The sequence below is a fragment of the Podarcis erhardii genome, assembly GCF_964252035.2.
Source record: "Podarcis erhardii genome assembly, chromosome: Z".
NCBI classification, from domain to species: Eukaryota; Metazoa; Chordata; class Lepidosauria; order Squamata; family Lacertidae; genus Podarcis; species Podarcis erhardii.
Window position 1 is genome coordinate 37,841,219 of NC_138504.1, and position 20,665 is coordinate 37,861,883.

At 46.2% G+C, this 20,665-nt stretch overlaps 1 protein-coding gene across 2 annotated transcripts in view; it reads right to left on the minus strand.

The window, feature by feature from the left end:
* Positions 1 to 4,432: 4,432 nt before the first annotated feature.
* Positions 4,433 to 20,665, minus strand: part of LAMC3 (laminin subunit gamma 3) — a 68,786-nt gene continuing 52,553 nt past the window's right edge. For both annotated transcript variants that reach the window (XM_081848463.1, XM_081848464.1), the window contains 10 exons: positions 19,640 to 19,845; positions 18,855 to 18,931; positions 18,116 to 18,250; positions 17,316 to 17,454; positions 16,530 to 16,682; positions 13,316 to 13,418; positions 11,138 to 11,337; positions 10,610 to 10,756; positions 9,368 to 9,467; positions 4,433 to 6,110 (listed from right to left, as the gene is read on the minus strand). In XM_081848463.1, coding sequence (XP_081704589.1) covers positions 5,860 to 6,110; positions 9,368 to 9,467; positions 10,610 to 10,756; positions 11,138 to 11,337; positions 13,316 to 13,418; positions 16,530 to 16,682; positions 17,316 to 17,454; positions 18,116 to 18,250; positions 18,855 to 18,931; positions 19,640 to 19,845 — 1,511 coding nt within the window. In that variant the 3' untranslated portion in view covers positions 4,433 to 5,859. The remainder of the gene's footprint in view (positions 6,111 to 9,367; positions 9,468 to 10,609; positions 10,757 to 11,137; positions 11,338 to 13,315; positions 13,419 to 16,529; positions 16,683 to 17,315; positions 17,455 to 18,115; positions 18,251 to 18,854; positions 18,932 to 19,639; positions 19,846 to 20,665) is intronic.

A 20,665-nucleotide genomic window follows, 5' to 3' on the forward strand; every position in this document is an offset into this window, starting at 1 on the left:
TTTAATTCCCCACGCAACAACCCCGTGAGGTAGGTTAGGCTGAGACGCAGTGACCGGCTTCCAAGGTCATGCAGTGAGTTTTAAGACCAGGTAGGGGATTTGAACCCAAGACTTACCGTAGTTTGGCACTCTAACCACTGCACCACACTGCCTGTCTCTGCCTCTCCCCCCCAAAAAACAAAACACCCAAACTACTCCAATCTGCAAACCGTGGGAGAGCCCAAGGGTTCCAGGCACCTATGCAGGATCGGGATTCTGATTTTTAATGGGGCTTCCCTGGAGGCCTATGGGCTTCACACTGAAGTCTCCCTGAACTGAGTAACTTGCTCAGGATCAGTTCATTTCAGAACTGTCAGGAGCATTATGGGAAACTTAAATGGTGTCTCCCTGATCCAAAGGCACAGCCCTTATCAGATCAGAGTGCTGGCTAAAGGAGCAAAGGGGCAGGTGGTACCTTAATCGAGATAACCTCCACTGTCAAAGGAGGCAATATGGTTCTGAACAGCAATTACTGCTAGGAACTGCCAGTGTGGAAAGTAGTACTGCTGCACTTGGGTCCATAGCTGTCAACTTTCGGATTTGAAAATAAGGGATCAGCAGCCTCACCTGTCCTGGAGACAGTCCACGGGATATATAACAATACAGGATAGCAGCAGGAAATGGTGGGAAACAGCGCTGGAATAAGGGAATTTCCCACAAAAAAGGGAAGGTTGACAGCTATGCTTGGGTCCTGCTTTCAGGATCCCCATCTGGCCATCTGGTTAGCCATTGTGAAAAGAAGATGCTGGACCGGTTGGGCCTCCAACCTGATGCGGCTTCGGGGCTTGTATATTATTTTGTTATGTTCTTACCTCAGTTGCCAAAGGATACAAAGGATGCTGGTGCCAGAACCTGTTATATGAATGAATACAAACATAGATGGATGGATAGATAATTCTACGCACGTGCAGAGTGCAGCGCCCCTTGCTATGAGGCAAATTTGTGACAAATTTAAGTGGTGGCTCCCAGCTCCTCTTACCCTACTCCAGGGGTTTTGGGGGGGATTTAAAGAGAGGATCCTCCCTATGTGCTATAAATAAAGGATAATAACATGGATGCTTGTATACATAACGAAAATAATAAAGAATCTGCCTAAACCAGCTCTGTCTTGTTTTTTTAATTCTCCCCTCAAGTCTCTGGGAATAGATTTTGCTTCAAATACTCATTTGAGGTGAGGCCCTTCCAAAAGGCCGCCACCCATGTTGGCCAAGCCAAGGTTCTGAATCACCACTGGAGAGGCTCCCAAACACCCATTATGTAGTGACCTTCCTCTTTGGGCCTGGTGTCTTCGCCAGAAACAAAGGGAGGGGTTGGCAGCCTCTCCCCACCTGGCCCGGTCCCTCATGTTAATGGAACCCTAGTGGCTGAGTCAGACCACACACAACCCAATGCTCCCCCAAGACTCCTGTTTCTCAGGTATGGATGTCATCTTCTTTGGGAGAGCACCACATACCTGGCTGTTGCTTCATCTCTGGAGTGAGCGGTGCTAAGGGTTCATCAGCTTGCCTTAAAGAACCAGAGAAGGCAATGGCTGTAGCTCGAAAGTTAGAGTACCTGGAAGTCTGCAGTTCAGTCTTCAGCATCTCTGGATAGGGCCTGCCTGAGGCCTTGAAGAGCTGCTGCCTGTCAGTGCTGATGGTACTGAGCTAGATGCAGCAAGGGGTCTGATTCTGCATAAGGCAGTTCTTCCCAATGTTGCCATTCAGAATCATGAGGACCGGGAACTTTATTTCTGGATGGACAATTAGTACATTCTAAACAGGTAGGAACCGAGTGCCAACAAACCAACAGTAGAGATTATGAACCAAATGGGATCTGAACTGTATGCAAACTGTATTCATGTAGAATTAATAGTGTCGTTATATGAAAATTTGGGGTTGGCTTTTACAGCCTAACTCCCGAAGGACTTTGTATCACCTCTGTCCATTATCAGAGAAGAATGGATGGAGGCAGGAACCAGCAGAAGAAAGCAATGAATATATTTATTTTCTGTAGCAACAGTTCCCCTCACCCCTTGCAAGGAGGTGAGGACCTAGAACAAAGGTGGATCCCAAACGTCTTTTAAAGGCTTTAGAAGTTGCCCAACCCCTTAAGCCAAAGACCACCCAAAAGCATTATACAAGGAGTGCATGACTTGTCTCCTTTCTCAGACCTGATAATGCTTGCTGATTGCCTTATCCTGGCCACTCTGGGGCACTCTTTTGAAATTTTAAATATCCTGGTTCCTGAAACCATTGTCACAGACCTCCCCTATTCATACATAAAATATGCTCCTTTGACAAGATTTGAAGAATTTATATGGGAAAGGTTTTTCCAACATACTTCCTTTTACTGCAGGGAAAATATCTGGGGACATTAAGAGAGCCAATATGGCTTCAGGATTGTTCTGTGTACTAAAATAGTCTATTTTTTTCAGGGAATATTTCCTAATTTTGAAGGTGAAGGATTGGTTTTCTGTGGAGTGTGGCTTGCTATGTGTGTGCACCTTTATTACAGGGTGGAAGTGTTTTATGTAATTAATATAAACAATGACAAACAGAAACCATGCTGATCACAGGTTTAATCCCTGGCATCTCCAGGTAGGGCTGAGAAAGACCCCTGCCCCAAATCCCTGAGAGCCACTGCCAGTCAGTGTAGACCAGGGTTTCCCAAACTTGGGTCTCTAGCTGTTTTGGACTACAATTCCCATCATCGCTAGCTAGCAGGACCAATGGTCAGGGATGATGGAAATGGTAGTCCAAAAGCAGCTGGGGACCCGAGTTTGGGAAACACTGGTGTAGATGATACTGAGCTTGATGGACAAATTGTCTGGCTCTGTACAAGGCAGCTGCCCATGTCTCTATTTAGAATCATGAGGACTAGAGTCTTACCTTGTATTTTCACTGGGCGGAATGTCAGACAGCAAAGACCTGCTAGCACTTGCCAAAATCCCAGGTAGGCTATTGTAACACAGGTTTGGAGGCGGACTCTGACCTTGGCTCCTCCAGAGCAGGACAAACAAGCCAGCTGTAACACTGCTTGTGTAAGGATTTCAAAGTGTTAGTAATTTCCCTCTGGAGGCCAACCCATAAGCAACAAAGAGACTGCTTCCCTTCAAACCAGAATCTGCTTGTGCGATAATCCAATGTTCTGTTTGTTGTGTTTTGCAACACTGTTTGCTTTTGGAAAACTGTCCTTGAGGCAGGGAAAGGAAGAAGGAATCACAATGGACTTAGTTCCTCCCCCCTCCCAAAATAAGACAACACATTCCAGGAAACGTTTTGTGAATAATGTGTGATTCAATAATCCTGCATGCTTGGGGTTCGATGATCTCAGGGCCCTGAATGCCCTTTCCCTTAACTCCTAATATTTCAAAGTGGACCAGCTATACAAGGTATGCATGTGCATTGCTGCATGTGGGAAGGCAAGAAGCTGCCTTAAACAGAGAGAGAGCATTGGTCTGTTTACACTGACTGGCAGCCTCATTGCAGGGTTCCAGAGAGGGTTCTCTCCCAGCCTTCTCTCAAGATTGAACTTGCGAACTTGTGCATGCAAGGACCGAATTAAATGGAAACACAGGAAGCTGCCTTATTACTGAATTGCACCATTAGTCCATCTGGCTCATTGAATGGACATGCAGCAGCTCTTCACAGATTCAGGCAGGGGATATTCCCATCTCTACTTGGAAAGTGAACCTGAGGCTGTTGTGAGTGAGCCCTGTGGAGACTTCTTGGCAGGGCTGCTCAGAGCGGGAGGAGCTGGGTATTGGGCGGAGAATTTTCCAAATGATGTATTTACAAAGGCTTTCTATTTGAAAGAAATGAGTTGGAATAAAAGCACCTGTTTGAAACCCATTTGATGGCCCATTGTCATCTGTGGACTGCAAAGGCTGGCATTATAACCAGACTAATGAGTCCTCAGGTCAAAGGTCAGAGAGAAGAAATGGTGGCTGGTGCCCACTGCAACTGCTAGGGCAGAACGCAGGAAGCCCAACACAAGGTGGAGCCAGAGTCAATGACAGACACAGCCAGCTAATTCTAGTACTTCCCTCATCTTTATCCCTGCAGAATTCTACAAGGGCAACACTGAAACTGAAGAGAAACCTAAAACAGGAAGAGCCACCTGCTGGATTGGAGGCAAGGAAAAATGCAACCAAGTGAGGTCCGGTGGGGAGCAGACTGAGGTTGGTTGGGCAGAGTCCCATTCACCCAAATAGGCCAGCCTCCATTGCAGGCAGAAATTCTGTGGCGAAGTGAACTGTTGGATGGAAAAGGACTGACAGAGGCTGTTTACAGACAGTTATTTCTGCCATGCAATGGGACAATCTTCTTTTTCACCAGTTCTGTGTTGTTAGCTCTGATCCAAGGAACTGATATTTTGACAAGGTAATGGGAAGAAAGGGAAGAAGACTTGCTGAAGAGGGTTGTCCCCATCCTTCTTTATTGCAGCTGCTCCCCTCACACCCCCACTCTAAATCAGTGGAGCAGTAGAAATAAACTAGACCAGGTTGCATGGCATATTTAGGTTCAGTCAATCACGCAACTTCTGTTTCAGTCAATTCCATGGCTATGGGAAATTGCATATTTATACTCCCTTTTTAAGGGCTACATGTTTTGGGGCAGAGGGTAGGGAGGAAAAGAGTGAAAATCTGTAAAAACAGCTCCAAAACTGCAAGCATAGTAACTGGAAGAAATTGTACTATCTGCCATGGGTGCCATCCATCAGATGTCCACCATTTAATGACAAAAGTGTTTATCGTATTTATAGGGCGTTAGTTTTTGGCTTTTCCACAATACAGTCTGAAGCTCTGTAAAGACCTGCAAAACTGGTTTTGACCTAAGACAATGGCAGAGTCCCAAAAATGATGTACAGAAACACCACTGAACTTGTCTTCCTGAGGATTTAAACTTTTTATATTTTGTTTAAGGTTTTACTTATTGCTGCAAAAAAACCCCCAACCAACCATAAGGACAAGACTGGTGAAATTCATAAAAGAATTTGAATACTATTTGCAGGGTTCAACGCTATCATCTGTACACTGTTAAACTTACATAACATTCTGTTCTGCCCCCCCCCCCTTTAGACTCATTTGTCAATGTCTGTCCATGGGAACATCTCCTTAGGAAATGGGCGGATCTGGCAATTTTGGATTTTCTCCCTTTCTCTTTCTTCCAGTTCAGTTCTCCGCATTTCCACACCAGTCTGCAATTTATTTTAAAGTCCTTGTGAAAGCTCATTGGCATTTTAGTACAAATTTCTCCCTAACATGCACATTTTTGCAAACTAATCTTCCCTAATACAATGCACTGCTGTATGTTATTTTCACCAATACAGTGGTACCTCCAGTTGCGGACGGGATCTGTTCCAGAGGTCCGGTAGGATCCCAAAGTTTCCGCAACCTGAGGACCGCTTCTGCGCATGTGCGTGCGGCAAAACCCGGGCAAATACTTCTGGGTTTGCCGCTTTCGCATCCCGAAGTTTACGAAACCAGAGGGTTACGTAACTGGAGGTACTACTGTACATGCATTCCTAGGCACACTTTACTCCCAAGCTTGTGCATTTTTGTACACATTACTTGGCTGGAGAACTGCACTGCAAAGTTTGGAGAAGTGTGAATTTTGGGAGGGTGGCTGTGTTTCAGTTTGCATATTGTTTCAGAAAGCGGAGTGGGATAGATTTGCCTTTAACTGCGAACTGAATCAAATCCCTCCTACATCTTGACATTTCCTCCATGGCAGTGACCTTCTTCCATCTTTCCCTCCCTCCGCGCCATGTTCCTTAAGCCTTCAGTTCCTTGTGCTGCCAGGGATGGTGCTCTGGAGCACTTTTAAGGAGGCCATGTCACTTCCTGCTGGAGCAGCTGCTAGGCAGGCTCTGGAGAATGGATTCCAGGTTCTGCTTGTCGCTCTGGATCTCCGCCAAGTCCCTCTCGAAGGCCTCGATCCTCTTCCTCTGGGTTTCAGCCTCATGCTGCAAGGTGCTCAGCTGCTGGCCCAGGGCGCCAGATCCCGCCAGGTTTGACTGCAAGTGCTCCAGCTGGATTTGGCTCAAGTTCAGTGCAGCTTCTGACAGAGCACTGTGGTCTATGTTGCCTAGCCAGGGAATGGGGTCAAGGTGGGGGGGGGAATAGGAAAGAGAAACACATTTATGTATTATTATTTATTTCAATCATTTCTATACCACTTCGCATTCTCTGCCCTCACCCCAAGCAGTTTACTACTTTAAAACGTCAACTAAAATCTGATAATATGCTAAAATAAAACATGGCCAAATATAAAAATGAAACATTGCTCCTGAAGATCCAATAGAAAAATGCAAGGAAGATCCACATTTAAAGCATCATAATAGACAGGAAAGAAACATATTCCCTGAGCATAAAGCGGGGTATCCAACTAATATGTCCTGCTAGTGCGAAGATTTCCACTTACACCATGGGTCTCCCCCCCACTCCCCCCCCCCACATCCTGACCCTCTCTTCCCTATCTCCAGAGGATTGGGTGTTATGTACTGTGTTGAATAGGATCCAAACTGCAGCAGTCTGATTGGTCCTAGAACAATAGGATCCAAAATGCAGCAGTCTGATTGGTCCTAGAACAATAGGATTCAGAATGCAGCAGTCTGATTGGTCCTAGAACAATGCAGCAGTATGATTGGTCGGCAGGAGCCACCCAATCCAGCTCCAGATAGAAGTGAATCCACAACCTGATTGGCCTACAGGAGAATTCCAGAATTAGCCAATCACGTGCAGCCCATTGTGTAAATAATGTATGTAAAGCAGATACTTTGAGGGGACTTTCATCCCCTCCTCACCACTATGAGCTGAATAAAGAGCATGAAATCACTTTGCAACTCTGAGTATATTTAATTGGGGAAACCCCTGGAATAAGTTTAGTAGAGGATGTGTGGGGAGGGGGAGCAGAGGGGAAAGTCCTGTTGTACAAACAGAAATCCTTGTACTGGCAGAACTGTGACTGAGCACCACTATGGATGCACCCCCCCCCAACACACACTTTACAAATGAAAGCCAATTTGTTTTAAACTGTTTGGTTCACCTTCACCACCCCTTACCCTGCAAGAGTGCGGTTCTCTGCATCTTTTTCTGACAAGAGCTCCTGAGAATGTGGTGATGGGACCTGGTGAACCTCTGCCAGCGATTGCAGCTACTTAAAAGGCACAAAGCTTCCCCTCTCAGGTTGCAATCCTAGCAAGAGGTATAAATGAAACCTCTATTCATGAACTCTCTTTCCCTTGAAACTCCTCAAAGCAGGATCATATCTAAAGTTAGTCCTACACAAAGTGAATCATAGAATCATAGAGTTGGAAGAGACCACAAGGGCCATCGAGTCCAACCCCCTGCCAAGCAGGAAACACCATCAGAGCACTCCTGACATATGGTTGTCAAGCCTCTGCTTAAAGACCTCCAAAGAAGGAGACTCCACCACACTCCTTGGCAGCAAATTCCACTGTCGAACAGCTCTTACTGTCAGGAAGTTCTTCCTAATGTTTAGGTGGAATCTTCTTTCTTGTAGTTTGGAGCCATTGCTCCGTGTCCGCTTCTCTGGAGCAGCAGAAAACAACCTTTCTCCCTCCTCTATGTGACATCCTTTTATATATTTGAACATAGCTATCATATCACCCCTTAACCTCCTCTTCTCCAGGCTAAACATGCCCAGCTCCCTTAGCCGTTCCTCATAAGTGGATCCACTGTAGTTCATGGACATGACTGACTTTGGTCCATTAGTTTTCAATGGGCTTACTCTGAGTAAAGGCTTATCCACACTTAACTTTCCTCTGTTCTTTCCAGGCACAGAGTGTGCTTTGCTCTGAGTGCTGCCTGTCCTGCTCCAGAGCTTTACCTGCAAAAATCCACTCCTTAAAGGTCAAGTGGAGCAAATGGCAATCCGCCGGGGGGGGGGACGACCCACAAGAAACTGAGCTTTTGAGCGCAGAACTGTGCCTAGAAAGAGTGAGGCAAAAGGTAAGTGTGGATAAGCCCTCAGACTTAGTTGGACTCAATCCTGCAACTTCTGCCTTGTTCCTAAAATTCCCAGGTGGCAATAGACAGATACCCCCTAACTATATTGTTGTAGACACTTGTTGAAAACTTTTTTTGTACCTAGATATGCAATCTATATTTCCTATAGGTGTTTTAAAAGCTTTATTGGTTTTTATCTTGGATTTTAATAATGATGGCTCTCCATAGATTTGGGTTTTTGAAATATATTTGTTTCAATGATGATGGTTTTAGGTATGCTTGTCTTTCATTGGACTGCTGAGTTTAGCTGTGTTTTGCACCAATTTTTTTTTGGAGAACCTTTTTGATCAAGCAGTTTATGTGTTTTCTAAAGGATTAAAAAAACACCTCTCTAACATAAAAGCTGGGCACCTTTCCATACACTTTGCTCAACTGACATGCGTCTTTTAGCATTGGATAATAATAATAAATAATAAATCTGTAAAATATACTGCAGCTTTAAGTAAGGCTCAGGTATCTTAGAGTCCCTGATTTATTCTGTCTCATAGGCTCATAAAATTGTAGAGTTGGAAGGGACCCCCAAGGGTCATCTAGTCCAACCCCCTGTGATGCAGGAATCTTTTGCCTGAAATTAAGAGTCTCCTGCTGAGATATCCCTCAGAGCCCTTAACCACAGCCTTGTGAGCAGAAAGCTTTGCCCGTCATGGACCTGGTGGCAGGGGAGAGGTCTGCCTGCTTAATTTCTACCTGCCAGGCTTTTGTTCAAGGCACAGCATTTGGCAAACACTCATTAATCCCCAAAGGCTATTGATTGCAACATTAGGATTAAAGTTCACTGTAGTTCTTAGAAACCGTTATGAAAAGAAGGTGACCAGTTTTACAGGAAAGGCTGCCCTCTTGTGGTTGGCACACAAAGTGCTGAGCTTTCAGCTGCATCACAGGTGTGCCCAGGATGCTACTGCAGGAGCAAGGAATTGGATCTGACGGGCATGCCAGATCTTTCATTCTCCTACACACACCCTGTAAACCAACTATGGCAGGTGGGTGGGGCTGCCGACCTGTCAATCACCTGACGTTATAAAGCTCAACATAGACGGTGAGCACCTTTGCAGAAGCAGTTTGAATCCAAACTGCACCTGCAGATGGACAAAGCCAGGGCAGGCCACAGGCCACACACAGCTCTGCCATTCCCTGCTGCTCTTTGCCATCCCCATCAGCCGCTTGATGCATTCATTTCATTCTGCCTAACAACAGGGCCGGCCTTGTTCTCTGGACTTATGAGGTTCATTGTGCTTCCTTGAATTGCTTGCAACCAACTATTCTCACAACACACTCAATGGAAATGAAAACAGCCAAGTAGTGTCGGTTGCTCACCGAGACTGGTGAGCAGGCTGTTCAGCGCCGCAATGTCCATCTCCAAGGAGCCCTGGGCATTTCGGAGGCTCTTCTCAAGATCGTTCATCTCCGCTGCAACCTTCCAATGAGATTGTCTGTGCATTAGAATTGTAGGATTGGCAGGGGCCACAAAGGTATACTTTAACCCCTTGACACATGCGACAGTGTCCTGGTCAGGGCTGGAGAATCTCGGGCCCAGAGGAAAAAGCAACCCTCTAGGCCTGTCCCTATCCAGCTCTTGGGGCTCTCCTGAGGCCCTGCCCTGCCCTTCTTGCCACAAACCCATCTCCAGGCATTCTCTGCAACCTCTCCAAGTGCTTTTGCCTCCCTGGAATGCATCCTTAAACTGTGATCGTGCCTCTTGCTTGCCTGGATGGAAAGATGTATGGCGTGTGTGTGTCCAAACCTCTGGTTTTTGGATCACTAGTATGTAATCTCCTGACAAAGGCACAGGTCACATCCATGGCTCTGCCCAGTTTTGCCTCTGGCCACATCCACCACTGGCGTGTAGGCCCCTACCCCCAAAAGTTCCCCACAAAGGAATGCAGCCATTGGGTTGCAAAAGGTGCCCTCACCCTGAAATAGGCGATTAGTCCATGGATATGGCTCTAGAGATATAACAACGTAAGACATGGAGCACATGTTGTAAAATTGGGAACCTCAGAGCCAGGGGGCAAAAGTGGATCCTGCAGGCTTCCCTATCTGGCCATTGGGACTGTGCCCAGGCCACACCTCTCACGGGCCCTACTCTACACCTTTCTCTAATGATTTCACATGTCCTTGAACTGGAATGATGCCTCTTGCTTTCCCCAACCCACCACATCCACCATCAGCATTCGGCCCCTGAAAGGCTGCATATGAAGGAAGGCAGCCCTTGGGTGGGAAAAGGTTCCCCATCCCTGGCGCAAACAAACAATATTCAGAGTAAACCAAAGATTTATGGAAAGTGGGGTCATGTTCTTTAAAAAGGGATACCACAGGAAACTCAGGAAGCTGCCCTATGCTCAGTCAGACTACTGGGGTCCATCTAGTTCAGTATTGCCGACACTTGACTGGCAGTGGCTCTCCAGGCTTTCAGGCAGGGGACATTCCCAGCCCTGCCTGGACATGCTGGGGATTCTGCATGTAAAGGAGATCCTCTGCCCCTGAGCTATGGTCCTTCAACAACCCTAGCAGTGCACCCTCCCCCCCTCCAGTTAATGAATCCAAAGCATCACTGACTTGTCCAGGTCCAGCGAGGTCATTGCCACGTTCTTCAGACTCACGCTTCTGCCTGGAGGCTTCTGCCACAGTCAAAGCAACATGTGCCTTAAGTTTATCCACACGCCTTTTCTCCCACTTTGCGTCTCTGAGTGTGTCCTGGGCCTTCTGTTGAAGAGGATGACAAAAACAGGTGAGGAGGATGGGTCATTAGAAGGTGGGGGTGGGAAATCTAAAAGAAATAGCAGGCAGGGTCAAGCTAGGGTGGTGTCATGGTTAAGAGCATCACGCTAGGACCTGAGGGTTCAAATCCCCATTCAACACTGAAGCCTACTGGGTGCTGTGGGCTGCTGCAGCCTCTATGCTCAACATGTGTGTTTGTAAATGAACACAAATAATATGGGGCCCTGAGAAACCCATAGGGAACTCCTTCCAAAGGAAACCAAACCCAGGCAAGCCCTGTGCCCCTCTAGAGGACCTCACCCCTCAGGAGAAGTGGGCTGAACTTAACAGTAGGCCTTAAACTTCACAGGTGTGGGCTGCTCATACCTTAGCGCCTTCCTTCGCGACTAACTCTGCATTGTTGGCAGTTTTCTGGGCCTCAGCAGAGACTGAAAAGGAATCTCCCAGAATCTTCTGAGCTTGTCTGGTCTTCTTCTGGGCCTCTGCTATTGCCCGATCCCGCACAACTGTCATTTTCCTGTTTGTGGCAGACTGGCGCTTGTGACGTGCACCTAACCTCTTCATCCCTGATGGTGAGGGAGTAAAGAGCTTGGTTATCCTGATTATGATATTGAGATCAAGTGTGGTGTAATGGTTAGAGCATCGGACCTGGGAGTATGGTTTGAAGAAGCTAAAATGGAAGGATTTTTTTTTTTTTTTTTTTTTTTGCTAAACTTAGGATGGAAATCGCAGCCAATGAGAAATGGGAACGTAATATATTGAACTGTGCTTGAATTAATGAATATACAATAAGCAAATAACTATGGATTACTGTTTTAATATGTGACCATAGTGGAGAGACTACTGTGTGAATAAAGGTGAAGGATTTATTGTTTCTCAACATGGAGGAAGGGTTGTTAAAGTTTTTGGAGGTAAAGTTGTTATGCTGGACTGGAGGAAGACTATTGCTGGCACTTATTAACAACAACAATAGCAGCAGCAGCAGCAGCAACAACAACAGGAGAACCCCTTTTAAACTTTCTGTGTGGAAGGGAACAGGAATTAACTTGAGGCATCTGGGTCTGATGACTGGGAAAATATTGCCTAGTAGAAAGAGGAGTACAGTGGTGCCCCACAAGACGAATGCCTTGCAAGATGAAAAACCCGCTAGATGAAAGGGTTTTCCGTTTTGGAGGTGCTTCGCAAGACGAATTTCCCTATGGGCTTGCTTCGCAAGACGAAAATGTCTTGCGAGTTTTTCCTACTTTTTTTCCCTCCCCCCCTTTTTCTAAGCCGCTAAGCCACTTATCCGCTAAGTCGCTAAAAGCCGCTAATAGCGCTAATCCACTAAGCCGCTAATGGGCTTGCTTCGCAAGACGAAAAAACCGCTAGACGAAGAGACTGGCGGAACGGATTCTTTTCGTCTTGCGAGGCACCACTGTAGATGGATATCATTCTGGACTGAATACAGTGGTACCTCGGGTTAAGTACTTAATTCGTTCTGGAGGTCTGTCCTTAACCTGAAACTGTTCTTAACCTGAAGCACCACTTTAGCTAATGGGGCCTCCTGCTGCCACCGCACCGCTGGAGCCCGATTTCTGTTCTCATCCTGAAGCAAAGTTCTTAACCCAAGGTATTATTTCTGGGTTAGCAGAGTCTGTAACCTGAAGCGTATGTAACCTGAAGCGTATGTAACCCAAGGTACCACTCTACTTTGAATCTATCTATCCATCTATACTGATAGACTGAGAATAGTAAGTGCTTTCTCTGTCTCTCTCCCTTTCTTTTCTCACTCTTGTATTATTTTTATCTTCCTGTTTCCTTTTCTTTCTTTTCTTTGTTTTTGCTTCTTCTTTTTTATGAGTCAATGAGGGCACTGTATGCAAATGAAGGTGATGGTTAGTTGGTGAAGGACCCTGTGTGAGAGGCAGGGAAGGGAAGTTCTCCCAGGGTGGGAGGTTGGGAGAAGAAAGGGAAGCTCCCAGGTGGGAGATAGAAAGGTCAACCCCTTTCTGTGGGTGACAAGAATTAAGATCTACCTTTACGAAACAGTAAGCATGAATTTGTGTAACTGCTACACAGACAGTTTAATGTTCTTCAACATCAACTTTGTTGGACTGGTCATGTTGTCAGGATGTCTGATTATTGTCTTCTAAAGCAACAGCTTCTTTTCTCCTGCTCTGGAGGGTAGGACTTGAACCAACGGCTTCAATTTACAAGAAAGGAGATTCCGACTAAACATCTGGAAGAACTTGTTCAATAATGGAACAGATTCCCATGAGAGGTGTTGGACTTTCCTTCCCTGGAGGTTTTTAAGTGGAGGTTGGATGGCCATCTGCCACGGATGCTTTAGCTGAGATTGCTGCATTGCAGGGGGTTGGACTAAATGACCCTCAAGGTCCCTTCCAACTCTATGATTCTATGATATAGCTGTCCTCACAGGGGCCGATGGGAGTTGCAGTCCAAAAACATATGGAGGGTTCTAGGTTGGCCAAGGCTGATCTAGATACAAGTCGAGGTAGTGTACTCATCATGGAAGTAATTGATCAGGCACTCTTTTCTTACCATCCATGGTAGCCAACAAGGTCTTTGTTTCGGAGAGCACAGCCTCCCCCTTTGAGAGCGATGAGGATGCCTGTGTGTGGGCGTCATTTGTCCTGTGCCATAGCTACAAAAAACAAAAACGATCAGGGTTTTCTACCCACACCTGTTTTGCCTATTTGTTTATTTCACAAGGTTTATATTCTGTTTAATTATAATAAAACCTCTAATGAGCCACACACAAAAATAAAACTTTAAAGCTGTTAATAAAACACACTTAAAAATAGGTATTAAAAACATTCACAAGATAATTAAAAACAACAGTATGGATTAAAAGATTAAAACACAAGTTGGCTTGACCTGGACAGCCTTGATTAAACAAAAATGTTTTAAGCAAGTACCAAACTAAGTACTGTACAGTGAAGGTACCCGCCTTCTGTCAATCAGCAGGGAGTTCCAAAGTATAGGTGGTGTCACACTAAAAGACCAACCATCTCCATGCACAGTGTTGGAGGCAACCTAGATTTTGTTTAAATGCACCATTATTTTTAAAAAGAAAATCCATAAGTTTGCCAGAAAAATGCCCTGTACTCAAGAAAAGCACTACCCAATCTTGTTATCATAGCAAGAAAGGGGAGGTAGAAAACATCTGAAAGTCTGCTCTTGAAGGAATTCTCTTAAGAGAGAGAGAGAGAGAGAGAGGGGGAGGGAGGGAGGGAGGGAGGTTGTTAAGAAAGAGGTTGGGCTACAATTGTAATAGTAGTCCCAAAATACATCCACAGTGATCCAGCAATATATTTTTTTATAAATGCAGGTGATTTGGACCATGTGCACTGGGAGCTCTCCCATTCACTGCGGAAGCCTCAATTGAGGGAGGTCTTCACACGTGTTCCTGTAGGCATAGGTAAAGGTAAAGGGATCCCTGACAGTTAAGTCCAGTCACAGACAACTCTGTGGTTGCGGCGCTCATCTTGCTTTACAGGCCGAGGGAGCCAGCGTTTGTCTGCTTCCGCAGACAGTTTTTCAGGGCCATATGGCCAGCATGACTAAGCCGCTTCTGGTGAAATCAGAGCAGCGCACAGAAACGCCGTTTACCTTCCTGCCGGAGCGGTACTTATTTATCTACTTGCACTTTGACGTGCTTTCGAACTGCTAGGTTGGCAGGAGCTGGGACGGAGCAATGGGCTCTCACCCCATCGCAGGAACCGACCTTTTGATCAGCAAGCCCAAGAGGCTCAGCCTGCAAAATGGATTAGTGCTGAAGCCATGTATGCAACCAGAAAACAGCTCCTCCAACTCATTCATTTGTATAAATATTCCTCAAGTTTTGTTTTAGCTATGTGCTGAGGGTCCTGGAAAATCTTATGAGGTCAGTATTTTGGCATTGATCCTAAAGCATTTTCAGTCAAGCTGGGAGAGAGGGAAACCGAGGGTCATTTTCAGGATTCAGTGTGATTGGCTTTACCCATTGGCTCAATATCATTAAATGGGTTAGGTTTGCCAATGTCACTTTTGGGGCTCTTCATGGCAGATGACCTCCTTTGTTTTCCACTTGCCTAAGAAAAGCAGCTCAGAGCAATATACCCATTACTAACATCATTACTGTCTTATTTTTTCCTGCTGCTATTTGGTTGTTTTTATTCTGTTGAGAGACAGGGAGGTGTAATGGTTAGAGCACTGTCCTGGGACTAGGGATACCAGGGTTTGAATTCCAACACAGCCATGAATATTACCTTGGGCCAGTAACTGCCTCTCAGTCTAACTTTCTGCCAGCCTAGCAGTTTGAAAGCATACCAGTGCAAGTAGATAAATAGGTACCGCTGTGGTGGGAAGGTAAACGGCATTTCCAGGTGCTCTGGCACTCATCACAGTCCTCCGTGCACCAGTAGTAGTTTAGTCATGCTGGTCACATGATCCGGAAAGCTTTCTGTTCACAAACGCCAGCTCCCTTGGCCTGAAAAGCAAGATGAGCGCCGCACCCCATAGTTGCCTTTGACTGGACCTAACCATCCACGGGTCTTTTACCATTACCTACCTTAACTCACAGGGTTGCTGTGAGGATAAAATGGGGAGAACCATGTATACCACCTTGAGCATCTTGGAGGGAAAGGTAGTATATAAAGTAAGTAAGAAAGAAAGCTTTTCTGTGCACGATTATTATTTATTCATTAGCTTAGTGGTTTTCAGCTAGTGTGATGTGGCACCATGGGATGCCTTGAGTGATGGTCAGGGGTGTTGTGAGCAGCACTGGCCTGTGTCCCTCTTTCCTTCCATCCCTCCTTTGATGCCCTCTTGCACTTCTGCCTCCCAAAGGCCTGCAGAACTGTTTGGTGCAGCAGCCCTGGTAGTACATATAATTTTAAGATATATTGTAGTTATGCTAAACAGCCTCAGTCCTGTATACCTGAAGGAGTGTCTCCACCCTCATCGTTCTGTCCGGACACTGGGGTCCAGTGCCGAGGGCCTTCTGGTGGTTCCCTCATTGTGAGAAGCAAAGCTACAGGGAACCAGGCAGAGGGCCTTCTTGGTAGTGGCGCCCGCCCTGTGGAACGCCCTCCCTTCAAATGTGAAGGAAATAAGCATTTTTCTTATCTTTAAAAGACATCTGAAGGCAGCCCTGTTTAGGGAAGTTTATTATTATTATTATTATTATTATTATTATTATTATTATTATGCTAACATGAGCATGCAAGAAGAGCCCTGCTGGATCAGGCCAGTGGCTCATCTAGCCCAGCATCCTGGTCTCACAGTGGCAAACCGGACACCTGTGGAAAACCCATCCACAAGCAGCACCAGTAACTGGTATTTAAAAGCAGTACTGCCTCCAGCCATGGAGGCAGAGTATTTTCATCATGGCTAGTTGATATTGAAAGCCTTCATCCTCCATGAATTTGTCTAATCCTCTTTTAAAGCCAGTTTGATTGCATTTTAATCTCTCAGTTTATTTTGATGCTTTGTTATAAGATTTGTTTTTGTAATCTCAGGAGTGAATGGCACCCTCTTGTGGGCACACGTTGCCATTTTCCCAATGTAAACAGCAGCGCTCAGCCAGAACACTGAGAGGGATTTTGTACTTTTCAGGATTGTATAGCAGCACCCTCTTGTGGACAAGTGCTGCCATTTGGTCAATGCAAACAACAACACGCAGGCAGAAGAAGAGAGGGAATTGTGTCATTCCTGCCAGTGCAAATTGTCCTTGTTAGAAATGAGATGCAGCCCCAAGCAGAGAATAACTCACTTGTTCCAACTCCTTCATCCTCTGAGCCTCGCCCTCCAGTTTGGCCTCTACAATAAGAGATCCATTGGCCACCAGGTGTTTATTCTGTTCTGCCAGGTGCTCCAGTTCATTGGCACAATGAGTAAGATTTTCAGCCTGCTGAACCAGGGGGTGCTGTAGGAGCAAACGCCGGAAGAAGTTTAATTTCTATTAAGTGATCTGACCCAAGCAAGATGGTTTGTTGTTGTCATTACAGCATTGCCACCACTCAGTGGCTTTCAAACTGGCAATACAAAAAATGAAACAAAAAACCCCATAGAATAAAACCAAATTAGTAAAAATGGTATGATACCCTTAGTAAAACAGCAATGGGAGATTATAAAAAGTAATCAGTGAACAAGAGTTTTCTACCTGGGTATTAGTAAAGTTTCCAGGGAAAACTATAATTAAATTGGAAACTGTGTCAGCCAATAACAGCCAGATAGACTCCTCACAAGAACGAGGGATGGGGGGGAGAGAAAAACCTTTGCCACCTCATTTTTAAAGGTAAGAGCCATTCCCCAGATTCTTAAAGTTCATCCCCACACCCCAAAGTCACTGGGTTGCATTCAGCTAGCTCCTTTTCAGAGTAAATCTATTGAAACTAATAGGAATAAGCCATGTCCATTGGTTTCAGTGGGTCTACTTTGTGTAGGACTGCCATTGGCCAAAACCCATGGCATACCTCCCCCCCCCTTTTTATGTGGCATGGTCCTGTGAAAAGGGGCAGGGGGTGTATTTAGTGCACATTTATTCCCCACTGCTCACCAGCTCTATGACACTGATCTGCGTGAGGTTATTTGCCACGTTGCCCTGATGGACTGAAGCAAAAGTCTCCTCAGCTTTGGCTGTAGCCTCTTCCATCTGGAAGCCAAGCTCCTCCTGTGCCTTTTGGATTCTCTGGTAGCTGTGAGAAGATGCCAAAGGAAACTGTGAGCCAATAGGGCAACAAAAGAAACAGAAAATTGATGCAGGATACACAATCATGTGGTCTGGGAATGGAAGTTCCTGAGAAAGACCAGGAGACATTTTTGCTGACTCAAAACTCCCAGTCATTATTTCAGAGTCCCTGAAATCAAAATTTAAAGCTGACATCAAAGAGGAAAATACTAGCAAAACAATTAAGGAGGTGGGTTTTTGTTGTTGTTTTTTGCATCTCATTTTGCCTAGATCAAATCTTGAAGCAAATTATGATGGTCCCTCATATGATGTTAATCATATGATTATGAAGATGGAGATAACATTTGTGGAGCAGATGAGCTGGACTGAAAGCATCCTCATTGCCTTCAGTCTAAACATATCTGTTCCTCTATGAGGTTAAGGTTTGTTGAGGGGCAGAGAACTCTTGTCTGCATGCTCAGAGGAAAAAATGGCTGTGGATAGCACTGATTGGCTAATAATTAAGATGTTTCTAATACTGTATATCTGTATCTCCTGCCTTCTAGAACTGAGAACAGTGTAACTCAGGGTCAACAATATGGTAGCTGCAGATGTTTACAGGCTTTGCATTTGGGCATCCACTTGGTCACTGTGGAAAAGGATGCTGGACTACATCCCCAAGAGCTCACCTCTCTTCCATCTGTCCCCTAAACTCCAGGTTTGCATTGTCCTCTATGATACTCTGCAGAAGGTGGTAGCTCTTGTTGGACAAGAGCATGGCCTTTTGGGCAGTGTCCTCCACCAAGGCTGCAACCTCCATATGGCTGTGGAGAGAAGAGAGAAAACAGAGTGACTTTGGCATTGATGGCAATCTCACTAGTCCAAACGCTACGTAAAGGGTAAAGGGGACCCCTGTCCATTAGGTCCAGTCGTGGCCGACTCTGGGCTTGCGGCACTCATCTCGCTTTATTGGCCGAGGGAGCCGGCGTACAGCTTCCAGGTCATGTGGCCCGCTTCTGGCAAACCAGAGCAGCGCACGGAAACGCCGTTTACCTTCCTGCCGGGGCGGTACTTATTTATCTACTTGCAGTTTGACATGCTTTCAAACTGCTAGGTTGGCAGGAACAGGAACCAAGCAATGGGAGCTCACCCCGTTGCGGGGATTCGAACCCCCGACCTTCTGATCAGCAAGTCCTAGGCTCTGTGGTTTAACCCACAGAGCCACCCACGTCCATGTCCAATCGCTACTAGTTGATTAATTGGGTGAACTACAGTACTCAGGATTTGGGGGGAGGGGCAGAGGAATGTGCTTTAAACATATGGTGTGCACACAGCCTTCATTGTACTCATACCCACTGAAATCAGTGAACACATTAGTCCATTCTAAGTTGGAACTTATATATTCAACTGTGAATATGTGAAACATACCTCTGGGCCAGCACTCTAGACTCCTGTGCCTGGTGGGTCCAGTTGGTGGGCTGGGGCGACATTTCAGCAGGAAACTCCTTTAAGGGAAGGAGGGAAAATCCTCTGGTTTTCTAGAGAAAACCCTCTTCTCTGGCAATACACTTCTGAAAATAATATACTCCTTGCAAGCTTCCCATAAACACAAGATGTGGGGCTAGAACATCAATGGGGAACCTCTGGCTCAGGCGTCTGATTAAGCCTGCCAGATTCCCCATTTGGCCTGCCAGGCCATTCTGGCAACGCTACACTCACCTGCTCTACACCCGCCTTCTGATATGATGCCAAGCAGGCAGGAGGTAAAGACGTACTGTATATCAGGCTTCATAAGCTCTGACTATCAGCCAATTGTTAGGATCTGTGAAGCCCAGAGGACAGTGATCTACGAGTTCCAGATACAGTGGTATCTGGACACTGGTGGTCAGTGTGGCTGGTGGGGTGGAACAGGAAGCAGAGTCAGAGACAATGAGAGGCGGAGCCCTGCTATTTTCTCTAAGGGCAACACTGAGACTAAGGAGGAGAAAGCTGACAGGCATGGCCTCCCTCTGGACTGGTTGTAAGTAAGAAGGCAGGAAGGGCAGGGATGGAAAAGGGCAGACTGAGGTTGGTGGGGCAGTGCCCTGTTCTCCCTAATGGACCAGCCTTCAGCACACAGTGATCAGCTGATCTCTGGCACTTGGCGAGCTGTGCCTTTGCCCATGGGCGCTTTTGAATTCTGCGCCATGCCAGCCCCACTCTCGGTGTGGTACCATGGCATCCAGTGTGTCGGTGGCCATCTGGATCTGTTGTTGTGTGGACTGCAGGATGGGCAGGATGTCAGTGAGGAGGAGGCAGCCCTTGGTGCCACTCTGGTTGTCACAGCCCATAATCTCACTGGTGTTCCTCAGCCGGCTCTCTGCATCATGCACTAGGCTCTCCAGCTCAGCAAGCTCTTCTAGGAAAGCCACTCTGGCACCTGCAGGGGACAAAAACAGTTCTTTGCAATGGCTACTTCACATGCTTGGGGCTGTGCCTGAGAAAAGCTGGATATGGAGCATTATGGGATATGTTTTTGGGGGGTGTTATCGAATCAACTCCTTTGTAGTGGAGAGGTACATAGCGTATTGTGCATAGAGTGCAGGGCAGCAGGGTACAACATTTTAGCCTCTGCAATTGACCAGAGAACCAAGGGAAGCTGCTCCCTCTGCCTCGAAGGAAGAGCATCATGACTAGGAAGAGACTAACCTGGCTGTATCCATTGGTGAAAGAATGACCAGCTACAGGGTATTATAAGGGCTGGAGGAGGACTGTTGCTCAGTGGGTGAGCATCTGCCTTGCATGCAGAAGGCCCCAAGTTCAATCCTCCAGGTAAGGCTGCCTGAAACCTGAGACAGCTGCTGCTGTTCATTGTAGACAACCATGAGCTTGGCAGCCCAATGGTTTAAGGTAGCTTCTTAGAGCCTTCCTTAGAGCTTGTTTGCTTCCTTCCTGGCAGAAGGAACACCTCTGGGAACTTTATAACCAGTGCTTCTTTCAGGGGGCTCTCAAGGGTACACAGTACCGGCACCTTTTTTGTCCTAGAAGAAAAGCACTGGTTAAAAGTGTGGCACTGACTGTAACAACTTCATGGTGAGTACCAGAACCCTTTTTCTAGAAGAAAAGCACTGTTTTTAACCAAAAATCAGTGCTAGTTGCTGTCTTCCTCAATCTCAACTCCTTTCCCTTTTTGTTGTGCCTTTTAGACTGTAGGCCTGCCAGTCACCTATTCTCTCCCATTTTTGAGCAAGGTGTGGAAC